The sequence below is a fragment of the Thermobia domestica genome, unplaced genomic scaffold, assembly GCF_964235325.1.
Source record: "Thermobia domestica unplaced genomic scaffold, izTheDome1.hap1.1 HAP1_SCAFFOLD_395, whole genome shotgun sequence".
Classification (NCBI taxonomy): Eukaryota; Metazoa; Arthropoda; class Insecta; order Zygentoma; family Lepismatidae; genus Thermobia; species Thermobia domestica.
In genome coordinates, this window is record NW_027656106.1 from 1 (window position 1) to 26,919 (window position 26,919).

Consider the following 26,919-nt stretch of genomic DNA (forward strand, 5'->3'; position numbering starts at 1 on the left):
CAAAAATTTCAAGGGGTGCACAAATGTACCTATGTCTTATAATAGGGGATGGACCCCTATACATGACCATATAACCATATAAGGTAATAGGACCTCATCCATTGGAATAAATTAGGTCAAAAATCAAACACGTGATACAACGTATTGCTTACGTTTATATTTTGGCAATTTTGTACCCCTAAAAGGGAACGAGGTAGACCACCCAAATTTATAATAATCTATATTAGGTCCAGTACTATGATACCAAATGTTTAAATTGGGCAATTTCCAAAATTTAAGGGGTGGGCCAAGATACTCCTCCCAAAAATTTTAAAGATATGCACAAATGTACCTTATGTCTTACAATAGGAAATGAACACCTGTATACACCCATATAACTATATAAGGTAATAGGACCTCATCCAAGGGAATAAAATGAGCCAAAAACCAAACATGTGGTTGTACTAAAATTTGACAATTTTGTACCCCCTGAAAGGGAACGAAGTGGACCACCCAAATTTATAGTAATACATACTAGGGTTCTATACTATTGTACCAAATGTTTAAATTGGGCAATTTCCAAAATTGATGGGGTGGGCCAAGGAACACCTCCCAAAAATTTAAAGGGGTACACCAATATACCCATGTCTTATGAAAGGTAATGAACTCCTGTATATGCCCATATAACCATATAGGGTAATAATACCTCATCAAAGGGGATAAATTAGGTCAAAAAACCCCCGAAATTTGAATTTTTGGCAATTTTTTACCCATGAAAGGAAACGACATAGACGCCCAATACTGATAGAGGTACATACTGTGGTCCTAGGCTACCACACCAAATTTTTAGATTTGGCAATTTCCAAAATTTAAGGGGGGTGGTCCTATGTACCCCTGCCAAATTCTAGAGGGGTGGTCCTAAGTACCCCTAGGTCATTGACACAGGCCAGGGACCATGGGTCCTGCGGGGGTCCTATGTACCCCTGCCAAATTTTAGGGGGTGGGCCATGGTACCCCTAGGTCATTGACCCCGGGCCAGGGACCATGGGTCCTGAGGCAGGGACCCAGGGGCCACAAAGTGTCCTGAAGTGACCCCCTTACTACTGCGCTACTCTTTTCTGATTGGTAGTTGTATGAAAGTCCAGAAGAAAATAGAAACTGCTTCTATTTCTTCCAAGTCAGGATCCAAATAAAGACAGCAGAAAATTTCAACCTGTTCTATGGGCAAGTTATCTCTCACACGATCGTTAAGTAAGGTTGTGAGTTTTAGATTGTGAATCGCAGGCTACTTTAGTCCCGTCTGAGGCAGAGCAACACTGTTAAGTTGTAGCCTGGATTAAGGCCTTAGTTCAGATCCGTGTGAGACAGGCTTAACTTTTAACTTGCAATCGTATATTGCGTCAGAACTTAATAATCCTTATCTTGAAATTCATATCTATAACTGAAAGTGATGGTATCATTCATTAAAAAGACAAATATACAGAGTCTATAAAATATGCAATGTACAAGAAAAAATAAATTATTTGGACAAAAACGACACATAAAATAGAATGGCTGTTCTTGCAATGGAATTCACGAGTACTCGCAATTCACATTTTCGTCTTCACCTAACTATAATTAAATATCTGTTATGGTGCTAGCATAAACAGCTATTTCCCGATAAAGAGAAATGAGTAAAAAGTCCCATACTTTTGTTTTATTAATTTTCAGTAATTGATTACAGAGGAAAACAAACAATGAAAACGCATAATTAATTATTACATTTTTAGTAATTAATTATTAAGTTTTTGTAAAAGAAAATCACATTTAAGCATGCAGTAGTAGGGGCCCGCGTTCGCCCGAATGACTCATCCTCACTCTCTTTTATGACCAGGATTTTTGAAATTTGTTCCCTTTTACGGCTAAGATGAGTGCTTTGGTACCTCGATTCTGATTGGTTGATAGAGGTCACGTGACGTTAGGCCCCGCCCACGCGGGAAATTCAAATTTCCAGGTCACGTGGTATGACGTCATGAGTCACCCCGCGGGGGAAATCCCTCACCCGGGATTTTGAAAATTGTTCCCTTTTACGGATAAGATGAGTGTTTATGATTGGTTGACAGCTATCACATGATCTTAGACCCTGGGATATTTGAAAATTCGTTCCCTTTTACGGGTAAGATGAATGCTTTGGTACCACGATGCTGATTGGCTGATAGAAGTCATGTGATCTTAGGCTCTGGGATTTTTTGAAATTCGTTCCCTTTTACGGGTAAGATGAATGTTTTGGTACCTCAATTTTGATTGGTTGATAGATGCCACATGATCTTAGCTGCAGCTCATGCGAGAAATTCAGAGTGATATGACGGCGATCCACCCTAGACCGGGATTTTGGAATTTTGTTCCCTTTTATTGATATGTACTGAAGTTCACCTTAAATATTATCATTTCCTTTTATGGGTATGATGGTTCTTACCTTATATGTTTACGTGTGGAGATCTTGTCCTTGAATTAGTAGCCTATGTCTCTGGAAGGAACAATGGTGAAAGAGGGGGTCCATCCTTGTCGCTTGTAGATTTCTTATAACAAATTGTTGTGGGTTTAAGCGATTTATTGCTCAGTAAGCGCTTCATTAATGGAAACAGTGTTGCCAGATTTTTCTTACCTAAACTGCTCCGATTCTTTTCGAAACGGTTCCGCAGAGTGCAAGAAATTTTAAACTAAAATTTTTTCGAACTAAAAAATTTGTAACTAAAAATTTTTAAACAAAAAGTTTCAAACAAAAAATTTTCGAACTAAAAATTTTGAAACAAAAAAAGTTTTAAACAAAAAATTTTCGAACTAAAAATTTCAAAAAAATTTCGAACTAAAAAAAAATTGAAACAAAATTTTGTCGAACTAAAACATTTTTTTAAAAACAAAAGTTTCGAACTAAAGATGTAAATCACATCTAAAAATTTTCAAATCAAACTTTTTATCGAACTAAACTTTTAAAATTTTCGAACTAGAAATTTAAACCAAGTTTTAGAAAAAACTAAAAAGAAAAATCCTAATAAATGTTTTTCCAGGAATCGAACTCAGGTCTTTCAAACCAAAGATGTGTATGCTAACCGCTTAAATGAGATCAGATTTAATCATGCTTGGTGGGTTTCGAACCATGGTTCTTGAAAATGATACACTTATACTTGAAGATAATAAATCTGGCAGTGTAACGTGGATTAAAATAAAATGCTGATAGACTTCTTTGTGTGTTGGCATAGAAGCACATATGATTGAAAATGCAAGCGTCAGCCGATGTTGTATCATTAGTGTTGTAAAAAAACGGTTTTTTTTCTGTGAAGTTTTTTTTCAATAAAAAACATCGTTCTTTTTCATGTTTTTTTTCAAAAGTCTGTTTTTTTTCTGGCAACTATTATTTATTGATTTACGTTGCAGATTATTGAAATAATCAACAGAACTTGAGTCGAAGCCCTCGTAACTTACAAATCTTTTGTTTCTTTGTGCCTATATACTAGCAAAATTGTGTAATTATTCCTTTCGGCACCAGGTCATTTTTGGCGTTTTCCTACATTTCCAGTTAGTGACTTATTGCTCAAAAACCATTCATTCCATTGATATGGTTAAGGTCTTGTTTTTTAGAAAATAGAAGTGGGTATTTTTTGGTGTAAGTTGCATTGCATTGCTGCCAACGGCTGGGAAATTATTGAGGGAAATGTAGGGATGAAAATTTACAAAAAAATTCCCTAACCGAATTTCAAAATTTTTTGTATCTAGCACCACTGCTGCTATATGAGTTCAAGTCACCTAAACAAATCTTTGGTGTGTTGACAAGGTACAGTGAAATCCTGAAGTCGCTGGCTTCCATTCAAAGAGGGAAAAAAATTCTGTCATACACATGAAATTTTGACACTTTTTAGGCCTCAGAAGCAAAAATCAAATATGCCGAGGCTACAGCTTCTCTAATTATCCTATTGAAACTTTTTATGGTGCGTTCTGTAGGGCAAAGAGAAAGCTTTCAGGTAGTGATACGTTTGTTTCAATGTAGCCAGTAAGAGGGTAATAATAAAGGGGAAAAGGGAATTTTTCCGAATTTTTCACCTAATAGTAGGAATTAATTGTTTTGACTGGAAATGCTGCCATCAGACAGACGAAAACTATCTGGAAATAAACCGTAGTGCTCCAAGAATATATCCTACTAGTATCATGGCGATATATAACAAAGTAAGCATGAAATTAAAAAAAATCTCATTCTACCTCACAAATTCACCATTTTCTTACCATTTCCAGAAAATGGTTTATTATAAACCTAAACTGTACTTCCCCTAATTACTTTAGTGAAGCTTTTTGTGGTGCGCTGTGTAGGCTAAGGATGAGGCTATTATACACTGGTACGTTTGTTCGAATGTAGCCAACAAGAAGGAAATAATAGAAATAAAAAGGGAATTTTTTCCAAAATTTGCCCCTAAAGTCTGGAATTAAAATTTTCTGTAGCTGGCAACACTAGCATCAGACACACACAAACTATCTTAAAATAATCTTTGGTATCCCTCTAATATATCCAACAAGTATTGTGACGATATCTAATAAAGTAAGCATGTCAATAAAAAATATCTCATTCTACCTTTTAAAAAATCAGTTATCTTTCCAATTAGAGAACAAGGTCTACTGTAAACCTCAACTGTACTTCCCCTAATTATCCTATTGAAACTTTCTATAGTGCGTTGTGTAGAGCAAAGAGGAGACTTCCAGATACTGGTACGTTTGTTCCGATATAGCTAACAAGAGGGAAATAATAGAGAGAAAACATATAATTTTTCCAAAATTTCCCCCTAAAATCTGGAATTAAAATTTTCTGTAGCTGGCAACACTGCTACCAGACAGACGCAAATTATCTTAAATTAAACATTGGTACACCACTAATATATCCTACAAGTATGATGGCGATATTTGAGGAATAAAGTTTCTAATTACCAAAAATATATTACGGTAAACAGAAAAGTAGGCAAAAACTAGAAAAATCAAGGGTTAGAACCTAAATACGAATTTTACGTACGCCCCCTAATTACCGCATTGTAACGATCTGTACTTGCGTTTGTTAAGTAAGGACAAATTTTCGATTGGCGTAAATTGACTTGCACTCGGACGTAAAAATACCGATTTATAAACAAAAATTTCTAATTTTTTGCCCAAATATAGGAGAATTTAAATTTCCCTAATTAGCAACACTGCGCGCAGGCCCGTCCAATTGATGTCAACAGTTAGGTATCCGTCCGAGGTATTTCCCTGGCAAGTCTTAAGGATGTCTTTCTACAACTAAGGAAGCTACAGGGAAAAAAGAAGTAAAGGAAATTCGAAATTAGAAAATTCTCGAATTTTTGACTGGGGTGAAATTTGAAAAGGAAATTCGACACCAGAAGAAAAAGAAATTAATATGATAAACTATAGTCCAGCCATATTTTGCAAGAGTAATATTCCGATATCTTAATTAGTGTCCACACAGGAGCGGATTAAACAAGTGACATACCCGTGTGTGCCACTTTGGCCACCTGGGCCACCGAGTATACATTTGATTACATTTTTTGACTACTAACTCATGTTGTTTTGTAGTTATAGTCTCGACTAATAATAATATCGTTGTAAACAATAACTTTAAGGAAAATTTTCTCTCCTTTTTACATCTTAGTTCCAACACTGTTGGTGAGAAATGCAGGGTGTTTCAAAATTAATTTTGGTTCTTTAAGTCTTCGTAGTACTTATTACATTTTATGTACAATTATAAGCAATGCATCAAGTAAAAGAGCACCTCAAACAGTCTTTGCTACAAGTGTTCGATGTGAGATTCATTCGTCACACGGCACACATCTAGTCGATAGGCGAGAAAGGCCCATAAAGTTTCTGCCATATGGCACAAAACACATTCAATTTATGGGAGTCTCGTTTCAATTGTACTATCTCCTGAGGATTTGCTGACGGCCAGATGCAAACATTATGAGTTGAGTTGATTTTAGTTTAGCGTCCCGTTCAGCAGTGAGGCTATATAAGACGTGGACCTACTGATTAACTTGGAATCCGAACCACATGAGCTCCCGCCGGGAATCGAACCCGGGTCTCCCACGCCAAAGGCGCGTACGCTAACCGCTTAGCCACGAGGGAGCTCGCAAACATTATGAGTGTTCACATTAGCTCTTAGGTGAAAGGTCGATTTATCACTGAAGACGACACGATCCAGAAAATCTTCATTCTTATGCAGGAATATTTCACTTGTGAAATTGGCACGTAAACCGTAATCTGTAGGCTTTAGACCTGTAGCAACTGCAAACGATAAAGACGTAGTTACAAGCTTCTCCTTAATATTCTTCACACAGACGGTTGCACTGTACAGATTCAGTCTTTATTAAAACAAAAAGCTTTCTGATCTCTAATCTCCATCTTTGCTACTTGCTCTTTCTAACGGCAGACAGAAGAAACAATGCATGTAAATGCGTGAGTACAAAACTGTTTGAGTTGCTCTTTCATTTGATATAATATTTATAATTGTAAGTTAATTGTAATAGATACTACAAAGTTTCTAAACCTTAATATTAATTTTGAAACACCCTGCATTACTTCAAATTGAGTCATCCTATATTCATGTCTTTTATATACATATCATCAGGGCCGGTCCTAGTCAATTTGTCGCCTCGTGCAATGCCATAATTTGCCGCCTCCCCCTTTCTCCAGAAAGAACAAATCTTAAAAGTCATGATTTTAAGTATGCTACTCCAGCATGAACAACAAAGGTGAGGGTAAGTGCAGTCGCACTCAGAAAGGCTTAAATACTTACTAAAAATGCAGTCCCGTCGTGTCTGTTTATTTTTCTTTAAAAATTAATCTATTATGTTAGTGAAAGATAAAGCAAACACACCTGCAGAGGAAAGATGGTAATCCTTTTTATAGAATTCGCTATCGAGCTTCAATCTCAATGTATAAGTTTGCAATTCCAGTGCAACTAACTCTTTTATCTTTATTTCTTGATTTTTCTTCTATATCTTCTAACATTAAAAAAAAACTTGTTTCTATCTTCAATGATAAGGAACTTGTTTCTGACAAAAACAAGACTAGTTTCATATCAAAACTGTGATAACGTACTACATGGAACAGATATTCACTACTATTCGAGAATTGAATTCTTGCACTTGAAACAATTAAGCAATTTGTGCTCGGATTTATTCCACCATTTGCTTTAGCATTGTCCATGTGGCCTTAAACTAATGCAACCTAAACTTAATTTATGAATGTAGTATTCAAATCGAAAGTCAGCTTAGTAAATGTAACTACCATCCTCATGAAGTCTGTTTCCAACAAGAAATATTTAATTTAAATAATATTGTAAAACTTTGTCTCATATAGGATCTTTGGATAGAGCAGTTAATAAAAAGAGCGTCCGGAATCGACTCTCCACTACCAGTTTTTATTATAAAAAGTTTCCTCTATAAAAGTATTTTCACAAAATACTATACAAATTGATCTATCTAGAATCAAGGTGAGTTATAGGTGGTCTTTGACCGTCGCAGACAGGATCTCCAACAGAGCTCCGTAGCAGGCTAAGAGGAGTGGATTTAAGGAACCAATGCTCCGTAGCAAGCAGAGACGGGTTAAGTGGCCAACAGAGCCCCGTAGCAGGCTAAGCGGCTGAGGTTAGGATTCCCAGACAGAGCCCCGTAGCAGGCTAAGCCAGGAGATGAGATAGGCGTAGTCCCATAGCAGACTAGAGGCCTGGGGTTAGGTTACTCCAAGAGTCCCGTAGCAGACTGAAGGAGGGTCTCCAGAAAACTGGTATCGAGTTGCCTTCGTCCATCCAATTTATAGGGTCCTTTGGGTGGCGGTGGCGCTGCTGCTCCGATGTCGTCTTCTGCTCCGTGGGAGGGGCCAGAAGCCGTCGTCTGCATGTAATTATAGGTCCCTCTGGTGGGAGATCCTCTTGCCGAACTATGTGGAGGTGTTTGTAAACATTGATGTGGAATTGCTTGTTTACCACATCACATAGGATATTACAATATACTTATGACAGATTTTGCCGGACCATGCAAGGTTGCCGCTCCACGCAAATGCACGTGTTGCATATATGGTAGAGTCGGCTCTGCATATCATATATATCTAGTCGACAAATTATTTATATATGACATTTAGAAAAATACTATTAGGCAAATTAGTATTAGTTTTTACCTTTAGACAAGTTATTGGATACTGTTCGTGACATTATTTTTGTACTTATTAAAGGCCTGCTTTCACGAAAAAACAAAATTTCATTTCTACTTTTATTTCTTAGTTGATAGTGATGAAAACTGCTGAAACCCGAATTGTTAATAGGTATGATATTCATGTAAATTGTAAAATATTTGTAGCGTATCAGTACCTAGCGTATAATTTATGTTGCATTTTACGGTAATTACACCTATATAAAAATATTTCATACTTAAATTGACGCAAGATGCATTACAAATGACTATTTGAAAAAAAACGAAATTTAGAAAAAAAACGAGAGGCAATGTTTTTTTTCTAAAAAAAACGTAAATTTCTGAAAAAATACGAACCGTTTTTTTTCTATTTACAACACTAGACATGATCCTGTCAGAAAGCATTTTGGGATGATGTCATGATCAGAACTGTGATACTAGATGTTGTAACTATTGAGAAACTTGAATGACGTCACGATCGATTGTTACACATCGTTTTGGTTCGTGATTCATGATAAAAGCAGCGTTTTGATTGGTTCGTTGTGATGTCATTTTATAAATTTCCTCGTTTCTGATTGGTTGATGATGACGTCGTTTTCATAGCGACCTAAATACAAATCTAAATTTCATTTTTCAAATCCTACACCGCTCTCAACTATCGAGTGAGATGGTCTACTTTTAAAAGTGTCTTCATTGCACCGACTTTTTGTTCATTGAATTTGAGGTAAGTTCAGTGAGATTTTATTTTTCACACAAGATTCGAAAATCATTTTTATTTCATATTTGTGGACGGATCACGAATACACTGTTTTACTTTTAGTACGAAATATTTAGGCTATGTGGAATTAGTGGAATGGGAAAGTGGGAGTACCCGAATAAACTCACGAGATCGAATCAGGAACTAAGCACGAGAAATGATATGGTTTAGCGTCCCTTCAGCGAGCGCCCGTCGGGAATTGAACAATGGCCAGAGATGTATGCGCTTGGTTTTGAAAAGAATTCATTACAGAATTTCGAAAACTACACCTGAGAATAATATGGTTCGATTCCCTTTGAAACCATTGTTTTAGTTTAGCGTCCCTTCAGCTTAACGTGATATTCGAACAACCACCTGGGATTGAATCAGGGCCAGAGGTGTGTACGTCAACCACTTAGCTTAGTTTTGAAAATAATGTATGATAACGCATGAGAATAATAAATTTCAGAAAAGGTTTGACAGCGCCCCGACGTGGAAAGCAAACCCACCGAGGATTGAGCCAGGGCCTTTCACGTTAGAAGCATGTACGCTAACCACTTAGCCACGAGTGCATGAATATTTGGTTAAAAGTTTTACGCTATACAGATTTTGTTTTGACAATTACATATGCGTAACGTTAATGTTTGATGAATCTCTTCAACTTGCAAACGCTTTGTTTTAGTTTAGCGTCCATTTAACTTAACGTGATATTCGAGCAACCACCAGGGATTGAACCAAGGCCAGACGTGTGTACGCCAATCATTTAGCTTAGTTTTGAAAATAATGTATGATAACGCATGAGAATAATACATTTCAGAAAAGGCTTGACAGCAACTCGACGTGGAAAGCAAACCTACCGAGGATTGAATTTGGGCCTTCCACGCTAGAAGCATCTACGCTAACCGGTTATAAAAAGAGTGCATGAATATTTGGTTAAAAGTTTTACGCTATTCAGATTTTGTTTTGACAATTACGTATGCGTAACGTTAATGTTTGATGAATCTCTTCAATTTGCAAACGCATCATTTAAAGGTCGTTGTGAGTGGAAAAAATGCTGACGCGTACTTTGTCACGTCTCAGCACTGTTGAAACATTCATTCATTTCATGCATTCTTTTTATCACTATAGAATGGTAGGTCAGTTACATGCTGATGCAATGGTCTCGAGTTTGACAGCAATAAAACACTCATTTCAGTAACATAATTATTTTTAACTTTGATTTCTAGTACGTGTGCTTTAATAATGAGATAATAAACGCCACCGCCAGGGAATCAAACTCAGGACCTTTACATGAATTACTTAGTTAAGAATTTATCATGAATGTTATGATTTCCTGTTTATCAGGTGATTAAGATTTTTCTTTCTTCTTTTCTTTTGTAGTAAACTCACACTGCACAATTCCTTTTTTCCACATTACATATTTGTTTTACCGTACCTGTTTGTTTGTTTTCTCCTTTTTTAACCATGGCCGAATCGGGTTTTACTGTTCGTAATGAAATCACTCGTCATTATAGACGATTTAACATTGAGGGCAGAATGTTGGAAGTACAATTTAATGCACCACCCGTAGGAACCGATATTATCCAATACGTGCATAACAGTTTCCAAGCGATGCTGGACCATTTACTAGCCATTGTCGATGATGAGGCGATGGTTGGTTTATCGGTAATATCACCACACAATACCAATAAACCATTTTGGGTGAGTTTTCGCCAAGCACGAAACATGACACTGGAAACAATGTGGGCCTCGTTCGAAAGAGTTTTACAAAGTAACAATTCATTTCTCCTGCACGAGCCATTCACCGTTCATTTCCATCGTGTGGATATACCACGTGGGTACGGCGACGGTTTGCGGCAAGGAGTGCTTCAAAACGAAGAATTGTTACGAAGCAAGCGAGGGATTGTACGTGTACAAAATCAAGATTCAAGGTGTTTGGCGTACGCCCTTGTTATTGCTATTGGCCTGAAGGCATACAAGAATGTAGATGTGCAACGTTATAAGCAGCATCAACGCCAATCGAAATATGTTGTGGACCAAGAAGTCGATGCGCTATGTGCAAATGCAGGAGTCAATTTGGATCATGGTGCCAGTGTAAATGAAATTCGGCAATTCCAGTCATACCTCAAAGAATATAAAATTACAGTCTACACTAGCTTCAAAGGTCGTGACATCATGTACGAGGGGCCCAACGATGAAAATCGCACTCCCATAAATTTGATTTGTTTTGCTGGCCACTTTGATATCATCCAATCTTTAACGGCTTGTTTTGCAACCAAGTTCTACTGTGAAGCGTGCCATAAAAAGTATGATCATCGTAACAGACATGTGAAAAATTGTCCTGTAACATGCTCCAAATGCTTACAGAGACCTCTATGTGACAAGAACCAAACGCCGATATTGTGAAACGACTGCAATCGTCAATTTTATGGCGAGGAATGTTTTAACAATCATCGTAATGCTCCATATCATCATGGGGAACCTGTATGCAAAATGGTGAAGCAATGTACTAAATGCTACAGAGTTTATTCTTTTGTACGAAGTGGACAACGCATTCATGACTGTAATGAGATCTTTTGTAATGTATGTAAGAAGATTGTTCCAGGATCACATCAATGTTTTATGCTTCCCGATCGACAGTGTTTGAAACCTGGTGTTCCATCACTCATGCACGCAAAGAAAGCCTTGTTGATTTTTTACGATATAGAATCTATGCAAGACATGAATATTGGCGATAATATGTATGTACACGTTCCAAATTTATTGGTTGCACAACAAGTATGTTATGCATGTGTTGAAAACAATAATATCCAGCAGTCTTGCAGTACGTGTGGTCAGCGCCAACATATTTTCCAAGGAGACGATCCAATTTATGATTTTCTTGAATACTTGCGGGAACGTCGTCCCAATATAAATAGGATTTTCTGTCTCGCTCACAACTCGAAGGGCTACGATGGACATTTTATTCTAAAGACCATGGTAGAACAATGCCAATGGAGACCTGACGTCATATTAAATGGGACCAAGATATTGAGTTTAACGTTGAATAATCTGACGTTCATTGACTCTTTGAACTTCCTACCTATGGCATTAAGTAAATTGTCAAAAGCGTTCAATTTACCCGCAACCAAAGGCTACTTCCCGCATTTCTTCAACACCAAGGAGAATCAATTGTATATTGGACTACTTCCAGAAACGTAGTATTATGGTGCAAATGAAATGGCCGTCGAAGACAGGAACAAGTTTATGCAGTGGTATAACGATCATCACAATGACACGTTTGATTTCCAGAAAGAAATTATCAATTATTGTATTCAAGATGTCAATGTACTGCGACAAGCATGTGTTTCGTTTATGACGTCATTTGAAGCAGAAACCAAAGTGAATCCCTTCTTGGAGACGATCACGATTGCAAGTGCTTCTAATTTAGTATTCCGCCGGAATTTCCTCAAACCCAACACCATTGGAATTCTACCGGCACATGGCTATCGATGGAGAAGTACCCAATCGATCGCCGCAATGCAATGGCTGACCTACATTGAAAAAACTGAAGGAAAACAAATCTTACATGCGGCCCGACAAAAAGAAGTGTTTATTGCGGGATTCCATGTTGATGGCTACTACCAAGATCCTGAGACGTTAGAGGAGCACATCTACGAGCATGCTGGCTGCTTTTATCACGGGTGTAAAGTATGTATTACTACAGGCCGTAATCAGCCCATCTACGACAATCCAGAAGACACCATGGAATTCCGTTATGAACGAACGCAACGAAAAAATGCAAGACTGCGTGAATTGGGGTACATTGTACATGAAATATGGGAGTGCGAATTTAAACAGTTCTTGAAACAAAATCCAACAATGGCGACGTATCTGAAGAATCACCCGTACATGAACCGCAGACCATTAAATCCAAGAGATAGCTTTTTTGGAGGAAGGACCAATTGTGTGAAATTGTACCACCAAGTCGACGAAAAAGCAGGAGAAGTAATAAAATATTTCGATATTGTTTCACTTTATCCTTACATAAATAAGTGTGCTAAATACCCTGTAGGACATCCTAGAATTTATCTACAGGGTGATGAAAATATACCACCAATAAATAAAGTCAATGGTCTGATCAAAATGACGATATTGCCAAGTCAACATCTTTATCATGGTCTCCTGCCTTACCGATGCAACAAGAAACTACTGTTTCCACTGTGTGCTGCGTGTGCCGAAGAAATGAACCCAGACCCTACACCAACGTGTACACACAACGATCAGGAGCGGTGCCTCACTGGAACATGGGTATCATATGAAATACAGAAGGCAATAGAATTAGGATATCAACCGGTGGAAATCTTTGAAATTTGGGATTATGACATTGAACAATATGACCCCATCACGAAAACAGGTGGCTTGTTCACGGAATATATCAATACGTTTTTGAAATCGAAAATGGAAGCTTCTGGCTGGCCCAGTTCCTGTGTGACCGAAGAAGACAAATCAAAATTTATACAAACCGTCCTGGAGCGTGAAGGTATTGCATTGGATCCGACCAAAATTGAAAATAATCCTGCACGAAGAAGTTTATCTAAGCTTTGTGTGAACGCTCTATGGGGAAAACTTTCTCAGCGTACAAACTTTAGCCAGACCACAATTATTGATCGGCCGGAAGAATTTTATGAAAAACTCACTTCCCCCGACATTAAACTCCATCAAATTGTACCCATCAATGATACGATGTTGTATGCATTCTGGGAGTACAATGAACATGTGCCTGTTCAAAACCGAAACACCAATGTCGTGTTAGGTGCATTTACAACATGTCAGGCACGTTTGGAACTGTACAAGTACCTGGAAATGTTGCAGGAACGTGTTTTATATTTCGACACGGATTCTGTGATATTTACAGAAAAGCCAGTAGAGCCAACCATTGAACCTTCAACGTACTTGGGATGCTTATCGGATGAAATGGAGTCTTATGGACAAAGAGCATACATCAAGACATTTGTCAGTGGAGGACCGAAAAATTACAGCTTAGAAATATTCAATCCGGACACCAACGTCACCAGTTACATATGTAAAATTAGAGGATTTACATTAAAATACAATGCAGGGCAGCAATTAAATTTCAACACGCTAAAAGAAATGATAACAAATCAATGCCGTGGACAAGTCGCCATTACCATCCCCCATAAAATATGCAGGACCAAAGACCATACCATCGTCACTCGCAAAGAAGAAAAAATGTACAGCATCCAGTACACAAAACGTCGATTTAAAGAACTCAATTCTTATGATACGGTTCCGTACGGGTACGTTAAAAAACAGAAGTTGGAACTGGAAAAAGAAGAAGACGAAGAAAAAACTGTAAACACCCAATAAGGCCGCCATTTCTTTTTTCCTTTTCCTTTTCCCCCCTCCTTGACCATAAAGCAGTAACACCAAGAAGAAAAAAACACAGTACCCAGAAGAGTTCATAAACCACCAACACCATCAGTGGAAGAAATGCAGAATCTCGAACCGAAGAAGGAACCTTGACCATAAAAGAGCAACACCTAGAAAAATGCAGTACCCAGAAGAGTTCATAAACCGCCAACACCACCATCATTGGAAGAAATGCTGTCATCTCGTACCCGAGGAGGAAGATGAAACTAAACAGATCCATCATTTACGAGTAAGTTTTATTTCTCTCTTATCAATATTTACTCGTTTTTATTGTTTCAGAAAAAAAAGAAATTCATAAAGTAATCCGTCGTTTCTTCTTTTTCTTTACAGGATACGTCTACACTCTACAGGATTCGAAGATGATGACACGTCCAAAATATTCATTAACTAGATTCTGTATTTATTATGTTAATAAAATTGTATAAGAAGAGCACATACCTTTCGTTAAAATACACAAGTTGAAAAAAATGTTTTATTATTTCTTGAAACCCTGAACACCTGTTTTCAAATAATGGTAATCTTGAAAATTTAAGGTGGAAAATATATCCAAGATTTGGTTTACATGATTTTGTTCGAAAAATTAATTAAAGAATTTTTAGTGTCCAAAATTTGGTTTTTAATTTAGTTGAAAAAAATGATTTGAAAATATTCAAATGTGGCTTACATCTTTAGTTCGAAACTTGTTTCTAAAATTGGTTCGAAAATTTTTAAAATTTTTAGTTCGAAAAAATTTTGATTTGAAAATTTAGTTCGAAAGTTTTTAGTTTAAAATATTTTTTTCGTTCGAAAAATTTTTGTTTAAATTTTTTAGTTCGAAATTTTTTTGGGGTTCGAAATTTTTTTGATTTGAAAATTTAGTTCGAAAGTTTTTAGTTTAAAATTTTTTGTTCGAAAAATTTGTTTAAATTTTTAGTTCGAAATTTTTTCGAAATCTTTGTTTCAAATTTTTAGTTCGAAAAATTTTTTGGTTCGAAAAATTTTGTTACAAATTTTTTAGTTCGAAAAATTTTTTAGTTCGAAAAATTTTTAGTTTTGAAATTTTTTTAGTTCGAAAAATTTTAGTTTAAAATTTCTTGCACTCTGCGGAACCGTTTTCGAAAAGAATCGGAGCAGTTTCGGTAAGAAAAATCTGGCAACACTGTTTCCATTAATGAAGCGCTTCCTGAGCGTTTAAAAATCGCTTAAACTACAACAATGTGTTATAAGAAATCTACATGTGACAAGAACGGGACCCTCTTTCATCATTAGAGAATAAATATATCCTTTTAGAGACACGCTAATTCAAGTACAGGATCTTCATACGTAAACATACAAGGTAAGAGCCATCTTGCACATATCAGGAAACGATAATATTTAAGATAAACTTCAGTACAGTAACAATAAAAGAGAACGTAATTCTAAAATCCCTGGTCATGGGTGGATCGCCGTCGTATCATGTGACTTCTATCAACCCAATAAAAATCGTGGTACCAAAGTTCATCTCACACATAAAATGAAACAAATGAGTGAGCGATTTCCATGTAACCTGTTCACTGTGTGGCGGGTCTAAAATCATGTGACCTCTATCAGCCAATCAGTATCGTAGTACCAAAGTAAACATCAAAATTGATACCGTAATTTAAAAAATCCTAGGACCTAAGATCACGTGACCTCTATCAGCCAATCAGAATCAAGGTACCAAAGCACTCATCTTACGCGTAAAAGAAAACGAATTAGTGATGAATTTCCCCGCAAGGGTAAAACATGACGTCATACCATGTGACCTGTTCATCGTGTAGCGGGTCTAAGATCATGTAACCTCTATCAGCCAATCAGAATCGAGGTAGCAAAGTACTCATCAAAGAGGATACCCAAATTTCAAAACCCAGGGTCTAAGATCATGTGACCTCTATCAACCAATCAAAATCAAGGTACCAAACCCCTCATCTTACCCATAAAAGGGAACGAATTTTAAAATAGTCCCAGAGCCTAAGATCACGTGACCTCTATCAACTAATCATCATTGTGGTACCAAAGCATTCATGTTACACATAAAAGGGAACGAATTTCAAATATCCCAGGGTCTAATATCACGTGACATCTCTCAACCAATCAGAATCAGGTATCAAAGCACTCATCTTACCCGTAAAAGGGAACGAATTTCAAAAATCCCGGGTGAGAGATTTCCCGCGGGGTGACTCATGACGTCATACCACGTAACCTGGAAATTTGAATTTCCCGCGTGGGCGGGGCCTAACGTCACGTGACCTCTATCAACCAATCAGAATCGAGGTACCAAAGCACTCATCTTAGCCGTAAAAGGGAACAAATTTCAAAAATCCTGGTCATAAAAGAGAGTGAGGATGAGTCATTCGGGCGAACGCGGGCCCCTACTACTCATGCATACAACTAATATTATGTTGTTTATTTTTTAAACGAACAAAACATGATTAAATCATAAATATTGTTATTCTTGAACAGGAAAATATCCCTGAAAGGTTTAATTTGCATATCTTATCAGGTTTTAAGCAAGTAATCTATTTCTGTAACAACATATAGCCTTACTCCTTGCCAACTTTGGCAAAATTGTGGTAAAGCAACGTAAAAGTTGCAAAAACATTGCAAGTGCTATTAAAAGTAGGCCGCCTTATGCAGGGTCGATTTGAAATAATACTAGAGTCATACTAAAAGCTTGACTACTACAGCAAACATATGTTAGTAGGACTCTTTAGTATGGCCCTAATCACACCTCAGAACGTCTTTGCATAAAGGCGGATTTTCATGTGTCCTTTACCTCCGTGAGTTGCGAGCGATTGTGCTAAACAGCCAATGAAATCACGCATCGGAGATGGCGCGCTACACTCGCGTCAGAGTAAAAATTTGTTCAATTCTGACGGAAGTAGCGCGCGTACACTATTGTATTCACTGACTAACATGGCGGAAGTCGCAAACTTTCTATTTTACGCATGCGCATTAGCTAGGGAGTAGTAATTTGGCGCAATACACGCACGGATGTATGAAAACGAAAATAATTTACGGTGAATACGCTACATGTGATGCTTCCGTTCTAACGCGGGCATGAAAATCCGCCTTAAGGCCTAGAAAGTAGATCCTTGCTTTGAGTTGACGCAAACCGTTACAGTGTAGTGATCATATACAAGGAATTTTACAAATATTATCTAACGATTTCTCAACAAATTGGAGTAATTTCATCTCTCGATCAGCAAGTTTTTGTGTCAACCTTTTTGGAACACTTTGAAGGCCCTGTTGGCAACAGTGTTAGAAGCAGTGATGCAAATTCAAAATAAATTTTGCGTTCGAGGGAAAAACCAGATCAGAATTTTGCTTTTGACAGCAAAAGGCATGTATATTTATATACAAACAAATGAAACAATATTTGTAAGTTGTGGAATCTAAAGTTGTAATTCCAATGGTATGGTAGTTAATAACGCAATTAATATTTGCGCTTGTGGTTTAATTTTATGAACGTACAATAAAACTTCGTATAGGTTTATAGACTTATCGGTGCGTCAGATTCTTTTAAGTAATAAGGGGAAATTTAGATTGGCACAAAGAAACTTCTAATTAAATTGGTTGGAATCACTGTTGATAAGGTTGGAGAAAGAGTGTTTGACAGGAAGCAGGAAGAGATATTTTTAAAATATCATTACCAAGAAAACTAATCGTTTGTTTGGGTTTCCGGTGAAGTGCTATATCTCCGCATTCAGGTCATATAGTCTCAAATTTGCATGTAAAATATATAAAGTGACGAAGACAGATATTTAATTTTATCCACGTAATAACTGTATTTGTGAATTTGCTAAGGAAATTCTGCCAAGAAGACATAAAACCAAGGGGTACTGAGGTAAGTAGTTATTTTGGTGCCGATTGAGAATAGGGTTCCACATATTTTCAAAATATACAAAAGAATTTTTTGATAATATTTTAATAGGGCGGTACGTAAGTAATTAAAATATGTTGTGCTCGTATCAGTGAGATGCATATCTCCATAGAAATACATTACATCTACTACGAATTCCACAGTAATGTACGAATTAACCGCTGTATCACCGCACCAATTTTACAATATTTATCAGATAATTGGAGAATTTATTTTTTGTAAAGAAGAGTGAGTGAAAGCTCAGTTTTTATATAAGTGCTTCGTTAGTAAGAAGTAATTAATTAATTATCACTTGATTGAGAGTACATCAATCATATTGAAACGCATAGTAATGTAAATAATTAATAATAATTATTAAAAATGCACATTATGTCGTATGATCCACTGCTGTTTTTAGCTTAGGAATTCAGCTTTTCGTAGGTGTGAGTCAGGTTGTGTATCACGAACACGGTATATATCAAAAGTCCGTGGTTCGAATTCTGAGTTTCACCAGTTTAGTTCTTAGTTGGTTAATGTTTACTTGTAGGTTGGTATTTCTTAGTCTAAAGGTCTGTTTTCTTTCATGAATCAGTATAAGGACGTTCAGGGATCAAACCCGATATCATTAAATTTGTTTACTTAAACGGTAGCCCACAGGAAACGAACCTAAACACCCTCTTATAAAAGTTAGGTGAAGGGAATAGTGAGGTTGACAAAATTGTTAGTTGTTTTTGATGAAAACGGCATTATATGTGGAGGCGGAAGGGACGGCAAAGCAGTGACAGGGACCCAAGCCTGAGCCCGCAGTTTCAGTTCAAGTTCCCAAGCCTGAGCCGTAATAAAGACAAAACAAAGTGCCCAGCGGGGCTCTAATGCGCCTTCATTCGCTCGCGCTCGCTGGGCAATACAATATGAATCAGGAAATCACTACCTTGCTCATAGCATGACCGAAGGGACTACAAAGGTACATTTGTTACGATTTATGGGAAAGGTATTGTGGAAATGGTGCGTAAATGACCAGATTGTCATATATCGTTTTGGAAATTTATCGAGTTGTTAAGAAAATAAGAAGTGTCACTTGTTAAAATGGTGTGAAACATATGGACTACTAAACAAGCAAACAATTTGTCGTAAGTGTAGAAATGAATTGAAACTACAGAAAAGGGCATTTATTCCGAAGTTGGTCATCCGCATAGTTTTCGGCTAACAACGTAATAATTAGTTCCTTTGTATACCAAAGTTTAATATTTAATTCAAATATTATTGCCGAGCGAGCGTCAGCAAGTAAAGGAGGGTTAGAACCCCGCAGGGCACATTGTTTTCTGTCTTTATTACAACTAAATGGGAATGGGAACCTGTGTTCTTCAACCTCGCCGCCATGTTTGTTATGTTATCGTTACATTGACAAGTAACTTTTCTTTAGTTATTTGCTTCCTGCATTTTCTACAATCTATTTTTATATTTATTAAGCCATGACTGTTACTTACTTTAATAATTTTCCTGATTATCAGTAGCCATGTGTACAAAACTAATGCTCATTACATTCCGAAAATCCTACCATGATGTAACCTTGTGCCAGTAGTTCCCTCCGCTTTCCAAATAGTTCCATGTTTAGAACCGTTTATGTAAGAAAATAATTACAACACTCACTCTCCTTATACATTATCAAGCACACAAACAAGCAATTTTTTTATTTCTTTCCGGTAAATTTTCGAAGTGTTGCTAGAATCGGACGACCAACTTTGGAACTTAACCCCAGAAAACAATAGGAACATCTGACCGAACCTAATCTAACTTAGTGTAGTACATTTTGATATTTTTGCGTGCAGGTTTACTTTTGGCGCACCCCTTGAAATAATTGTTCAAAAATTAGAATCCTTTCACTAATATCGCGCCGTGTGGACTTTGTGGTGGATAAATACCGTGCTCGTGGGTTTTCTCGGGGTTCTCCCGTTTCCTCCCACTTTCTTCATTTCGCTCATCATCACCGTCTCTTTTAGCCTAACCGGCATAATCGTGGGTCCTAAAACTTGAAGATTTTTTTTCACTAATTTCCTTCTTAATGTTTACCAAATGACTTGCGCTGGACGACATGAAAATATTTCACATGGCATACTTAGAATTCGAGGGGACCATCATTAGTAATTGAAATATTACAATTATTTTACGATTTGCGTATAAATACGGCGTCTGGATGTATGCATAAAAACTGCAGTGCAAGAAGCACAAAACAACTTGTGCTAGATGGCCAATAAAAAGCACGAATGCTATCTAACCGAGTAAGGCTGGGGGTCCTAGCGCTAGCGAGGAGATGCGTCCGAAGGGAGCAGTTGCTTCAGCGAAGGTGAGTATACACATAAGCGAGGGTACTGAAAACGAGTAGGTTTTGACAATGATACGAGTTTCAGTAGCACTTGTCATGGTTTCATACTAGTAGCATTCTGCTTGTAAGCATAAAATAAACTTGTGTACCCTGTGCAGATTGACCAACGACTTTCATTCCGTACCAGCTTGTTAGAAAATTGCGGAGTGTAACGCAATGCAAAACATGGTGGAATCAATTAAAACTATTATGCCTACTATCGCAAACTAAAACCCCGATTGCTTTGTGCTCACACATATCATTGCAGCGTGAGTCCCCAAATATATTTTACTGTTGCAGGTACAAGTCACTTCCGTAGCTTAATTGTATTCCGCGTGTAAAATTGCTTTTAAATCGATATATATATATATATATATATATATATATATATATATATATATATAAATGGATGTGTGTGTGTGTGTGTGTTCCACCATAACTCTGGAACATCGAGAGCAATTTTAACTAAAATTTGTACACACATTACTTGCAGTCTGGAAAAAGAATCCTATCGGGGTAAGACCCCCGGCACACCTAGGGGAAATGAGGAGAGAAAGACATAAATATGATGGGAAACGACCAATATTAGTGAAATCCGTAGTTTACGGGATCTATGAGCTGACTAGTGACAGTTTCGATGTTTTGTTTAAGTCCAAGTTCAGCCCCAGTGAGGGTAACACCTCCCCTTGCACATCTAGCGGGAAGGAAGTACATTCAAGAATGATCGAAAACGGCCGATGTTAGTGTCGTATCCCTTGTTTTTGGGAGTCGCTGAGATGAACAGTGAGATTTCCGATACCATTTAAATCCGAATTCAGCTTCAATTAGTACTCCAAAGAGAGGGGAGGGATGGCGACGTATAGAAATAATTGAAAATGACCGATATTAGTGTTGAATCCATACTTTTCGATTATGACAATTTTGTTGCCCTTGAAGTTCAAGGTCTGCTCCGAATTGGGACGAGGCACCTTATCACTCCTAGGAGGAGGGGAGGAGAAGGCATAAAATGATCAAAAACGACCGATATTATCGTCCAGTGGATAGTTTTTGAGGTCACTAAGTTGATTGGTGACAGCTTTGTTTTCCCTTAAATCCAAGGTGAACTATGAGTTGGGATAAGACCTCTGTCACTCTTAGGGAGAGGAAAGCGGATGACATAAAAATTCCGAAAGTGAAGACATATAAAAATTATCAAAAACGGCCGATATTAGTGTCGAATCATTACTTTCCAGCGTCGCTAACCTAATTGGTGGCAGTAAGTCCAAGTTCATCCTGTAGTAGGTCCTAGGGGTGAATGGAATTGGCAAACATAAAAATGATATGTAAAGACTGATATTAGTGTCGAGTCCATAGTTTTCGGTTCCCTAAGTTGAGTGGTGGCAATTCCGTTGACCTTTAAACCCGGGTTTCAGTGAGGGTAAGACTCTCCTTGCACACCTTGGGAGGAGGGGGGTACGTAAGAATAAACGATAACTGTCGAATCCGTAGTCTTTGGAATCGCTGAGATGAACAATGACACTTCTCATGCCATTTAAATCCAAATTCAGCACCCTATAAGTACTCCTAAAAGGGAGAGAGGGAGATGGTGAGATAAAAATAATTGAAAATGACCGATATTAGAGTCAGAACAGTTATCAGAGTCCTTAAGTTGATTGATAACATCCCTATACAGGGTGTCTTATCTCTCACGAAAATCATGAATAAATCACGAAATCAGAAAATGATCATGAAAGTCAAGAAATTTAGCTTTTGGGTCACGATTTTTTTCATCTGTACAAATATAAGTAATAGGTCGTTTTTTTTTTTTTTTTTTTTTAAATCGTCAAAATTCATCACCAAAAGTGTCTGTGGTCGGCTTTAGACGCTACCAAATCGCTAGCAAAGCAAACATGAAAGTTCGGCTCAGTTCGCACCCAAATTTGCTCTTGGAAATGTTACTAAATTGTATGGTTTGAAAAAGAAAAGGTCATGAAAAAGTTACGTAATTTCATTTTGGAATTTTAGTAGACGCCCTGCTATACAATTTACGTCAATTTTCAACCCCATTAGCACCCCTAGGGTTGTGGAAGAATGTACATATAAAATTAATCGAAAACGGCCGATATTGATATCGAATTTGTAGTTGTCGATATTGCTGAGATTAATAATTACACTCCGCGTTAAAGTCCAAGTTCAGCCTCCATCGGTATGAAAGTGAGAAGGAGTGAAAAACAAAATGTCTCATATGACTTGAGATTAGTGTCGAATCCAAATTGGTTTCGTCATGCCATTAGGTTACAATTGCGATAACATTTAATCCCAAATTTAGGCATAAACAAGCACGTCAGCTGAGTTGGGAATATACAGAGGCAACACCAAAGGCGTTGCTCGCATATCTATCTATCTATATATATTTGGATGTATATGTATGAATGTATATTCCGCTTGACTCCGAAACCTCTGGGGCAATTTTAACCAAACATGGTAGACAAATGATGTTCAATCTGGGAAAAATACTGTAGAGATGAACTACCCCAAGGGGTGTGAGTTGGAAGGAGTGACATTTAAAAATAATGCAAAACGACTGTTAGTGTGCAGTCCATAGTTTTAGGGGTTGCTGAAATGAATAGTGACACTTCCAGTGCTGTTCAAATCCAAGTCATCCTCATGGGAACGGGGGGAGGGGGTAGATAAAAAATAAACTGTGATAAATAACTGAGATTTATGTCGAATTTATAGTTTTCGGGACGGGTAAAAGTCTGGCCCGTTTGAAATTACTTTTGGAAGATAGATAGGACCCACTTCAATATCAATTTGATTAAAGGCTTATTCTGTGGGAAAGGGTATTTCAATATTTATGCCACAAATAGAATATCTTCGGTATTTTTATCATTACATTTTTATTGAAACAAATACGACGAGAGGCTGGAAAGTTCATGAAATCACTAAGAAGAAATTTACTTGGAAGAACCATTTTAATACATTATTCAATGTATTTCCCCCGAAGCTCAATACACTTTTCACAACTATGTTGCAACATTTCTAACCCTTGCAAATAGAAGGTTTTGTCCTGCTGTGCAAACCAGCCCTCCACCTCCGCAATGAGTTCCTCTTTGAGATGTTTATTGAGATGTGGGAAGAGGCGATAGTCGGAGGGGGCCAGATCAGGTGAATAGGGTGGGTGAGGTACACAGGTGAAGCCCATATCCACCAGCAATTGCATGGTTTGATGAGCCTTGTAGGAGGGTGCATTCCCCTGGAGAAACTGAACACCACTGCTCACTTTTGCCCGACGTTTTTTCTTCAGAACCTCCTCCTTTAGCTCAATCAAACAGTTGAAATAAACCCCAGCATTGATGGTTTCACCCTTTTTAAGATATTTGATAAGGATGACACCGTCCTTATCCCAAAACACCGATGCAAGCACCTTCCCAGCTGATCTTTAGGTTCGGTCGAGGAGATCTACTGTGGCGCCACTCCATGGATTGCTATTTAGTCTCTGGATCATAGTAGTGCAGACATGTTTCATCTTCTGTCAGCATACTGCGCAAGAACTCAACAGGGTTTTGAAACGTTTGCAAAATTTCGTGTGACATCTGCACCCGTGTTCTCTTCTGGTCATCATTCAAACATTTTGGGATCCATTTGGCACTGACCTTCCGCATGTCCAAATATTCTGCTATTATGACACCCACACACGCAGTAATGTTTTTGATCGATATACGCCTATCCTCCATGATTATGTCATGCACTTTGTCGATGTTTTCCGTGGTCACTGCACTTTGAAGGCCTGCCTGAGCGAGGTTCATTTTCACTCTCACGATGACCAGTCTTAAAATGCCTCACCCACTTCGCTGCTGTTGTATATCCAGAAGCGTGTTCCCCCAAAGCATCCTGCAAAGTTTTATGAATTTCCATAGAGGGTTTGTCTTCCAGCGCAAAAAGCTTGATGACGCTGCGAAGCTCATTCTTCTCTAATTTTCCTAGATCCTCCGCCATATCTTCTTACAGAACCTATAACAAAGGAAATAAAAATGATAAAATGATCATATACGGGACGGGAGGTTTACAATAAATGACCTTTCTAATAACTACAATGATAAGTTTCAATTTTTATTTTTTTCTTGGTGATTTCATGAATTTTCCAGCCCCCTCCTCCCCTCGTATTATAAGCGGAAACGGATTCAAATATTTCCCATAAACCTATTCTCCCCGTGCGAAAATCGGGCTTTTCAGCTAGTATACGTACGTATATATTATATGCATTTTTACCTAGATATTTATCTTGAAACCGTGTAAATTTACAAAATTATACCGTGTTGATATCAATTTAAAAAAATGAAATGAAATCTTTGAGTTTTACGTCCCACGATTATGCCGGCTAGGCTAAAGGAGACGGTTATGATGAGAAATGGATGAAATGGTAGAATGAAGAAAGTGGGAGGAAACGGGAGAACTCCGAGGAAAACCACACACACGGTGTTTGTCCACCACAAAGTTAACTTGGCACGAGTTGGGATTGAACCAGGGACCCCAAGCACCAGAGGTGAACGCTCTACCACTGAGCCACCGCGGCCCTGATATCAATTTATTTACTGTATATGTTCAAAGTTATGTAGGCATTATATATAAGTTAAAATTTTCCTCCGTTCGTGCACTCATGTTCCTTGTCAATGAATTGTAGATTCTTAGCAGTTTATAATTTGCATGTTTGACCTCATACTAATATGAACTTCTCTCAGCAAATATCCGTTTTTGTGGTTTCCTGTGACTGTTATCTACATGTTGATTACACAGTCGCCTAGTAAGTTTTGAAACTGGTGACCTAAAGATAAAATAAAAATTCGGAATAACCGTAAACACATGTTGTTATTCCACGTAGATTCCTCCTCTGTCGATGCAAATAGTAGCACGGAGAATAAGGAGGAAGCACCTGTCAGCAGGTTGAGTTGGCAAAGGCTCTCCGTAGTCGTCAAAAAATGCACGTTCAGAAGTCACGCATGAAGACGATGTTGTTGGTGTTCTTCGACTGGAGAAGTGTAGTTCACAAAGAATTCATACCTGAGGGTCACACAGTCACTGCAAAATTTTACGAAGATGTTATGCATGAGTTCATGAAGAAACTTTGACATGTGAGAGTACATATTCTTGTTTCTTATGACTGGCTTCTCATTCGTGAACGTACCTTTTCTTAACATAATTCTTGCTGAGCAAGTTCTTGGCCAAGAAGCAAGTTGCCTGCACCAACGACCCTCATATTCTTCCGACCTAGCCTCAACAGTCTTCTCTCTGTTCCACAGAGTCAGATCCAAGCTGAAAGGGCATAGGTTAAGGTTTGACTCCATTTTGATAACCATCAAGCTGTTACCAGTGAACTGAATAAGGTCACTCAACAAGGCTTCCAGGAGGGGATCTTACAGCTCTACACGCGTGCCACTACTTGCATCGAAAGAGGTGTAATAATAGCATGTGATTACTTTATTCTGTCTTTGTATTTCGTTTTTATACCAACAGTCGCGAAACTTAGTAGAAGAACTTTGTTCATATTTGTTTGGTAATAACATCCATATGAAGATGACTCGTTCGTCTTATACACGATGTACGTTACTCTATGTGAGAGAATATAGGAAAATTCATTTTTGTGCATGTAAACTTGAGGGATTAAGAAAGACTTTAAGTTCAGATTTTTGGATTTGCTATCTAGGATTTTGTAATAAGGAATGTGCCAACCTTTATGTCAAGTATTTGTGGAGCATAAGAGAACTGTTAATACCGTTGCGAAAAAGGAAGAGAGAGAGAGAGAGAGAAGAAAAATATCTGTAAGTGTTACGCATTTAGTGACTTTTTTGTTAATTTTTGAGGAACATATAAGTAGATCACACTGTCTTATATATAAAGTTAATTATATATATATAAAAACATTTTCTGGGGTGAATTTTTATTTTTTAAATGTCTTTTTAGATTAATTTCAGATAATGGGCTCGAGTCAACGTTTCTCTTTGCGATGGAATCATTATTTCCAGCACATCACATCAGCATTTGATACTTTGCGAAATGAAGAGGATCTTGTAGATGTAACACTCAGTTGTGAAGGAAAGCGAATCCATGCTCATAAAATGCTTCTATCTGCGTGCAGTTCGTATTTCAGAGAATTATTCAAGGTTAGTGAATGTACTCAATCCTTTTGGATAGTTTCAAAATTGAAGCACTCGTCGAACAAGAAATTTTCGTAAGTGCTGCTTGCTATAATAATAATAATAATAATAATAATAATAATAATTAACACTGGCTTTGTATCGAAAAATGATTATTGCTTCTTATTTAACCCTCCGTGGGGTCTTCGAAAGTAATTTTCCTAGTTTTATGCAAATTCATC

At 37.5% G+C, this 26,919-nt stretch overlaps 1 protein-coding gene across 1 annotated transcript in view; it reads left to right on the forward strand.

Moving 5' to 3' along the window:
* The first annotated feature begins 17,904 nt into the window (after positions 1-17,904).
* Positions 17,905-26,919, forward strand: part of LOC145676824 (uncharacterized) — a 62,006-nt gene continuing 52,991 nt past the window's right edge. The window contains exons 1-2 of the mRNA XM_081747604.1: positions 17,905-18,187; positions 26,505-26,704. Of these exons, the coding sequence (XP_081603730.1) occupies positions 26,519-26,704 (186 nt within the window). The 5' untranslated portion in view covers positions 17,905-18,187; positions 26,505-26,518. The remainder of the gene's footprint in view (positions 18,188-26,504; positions 26,705-26,919) is intronic.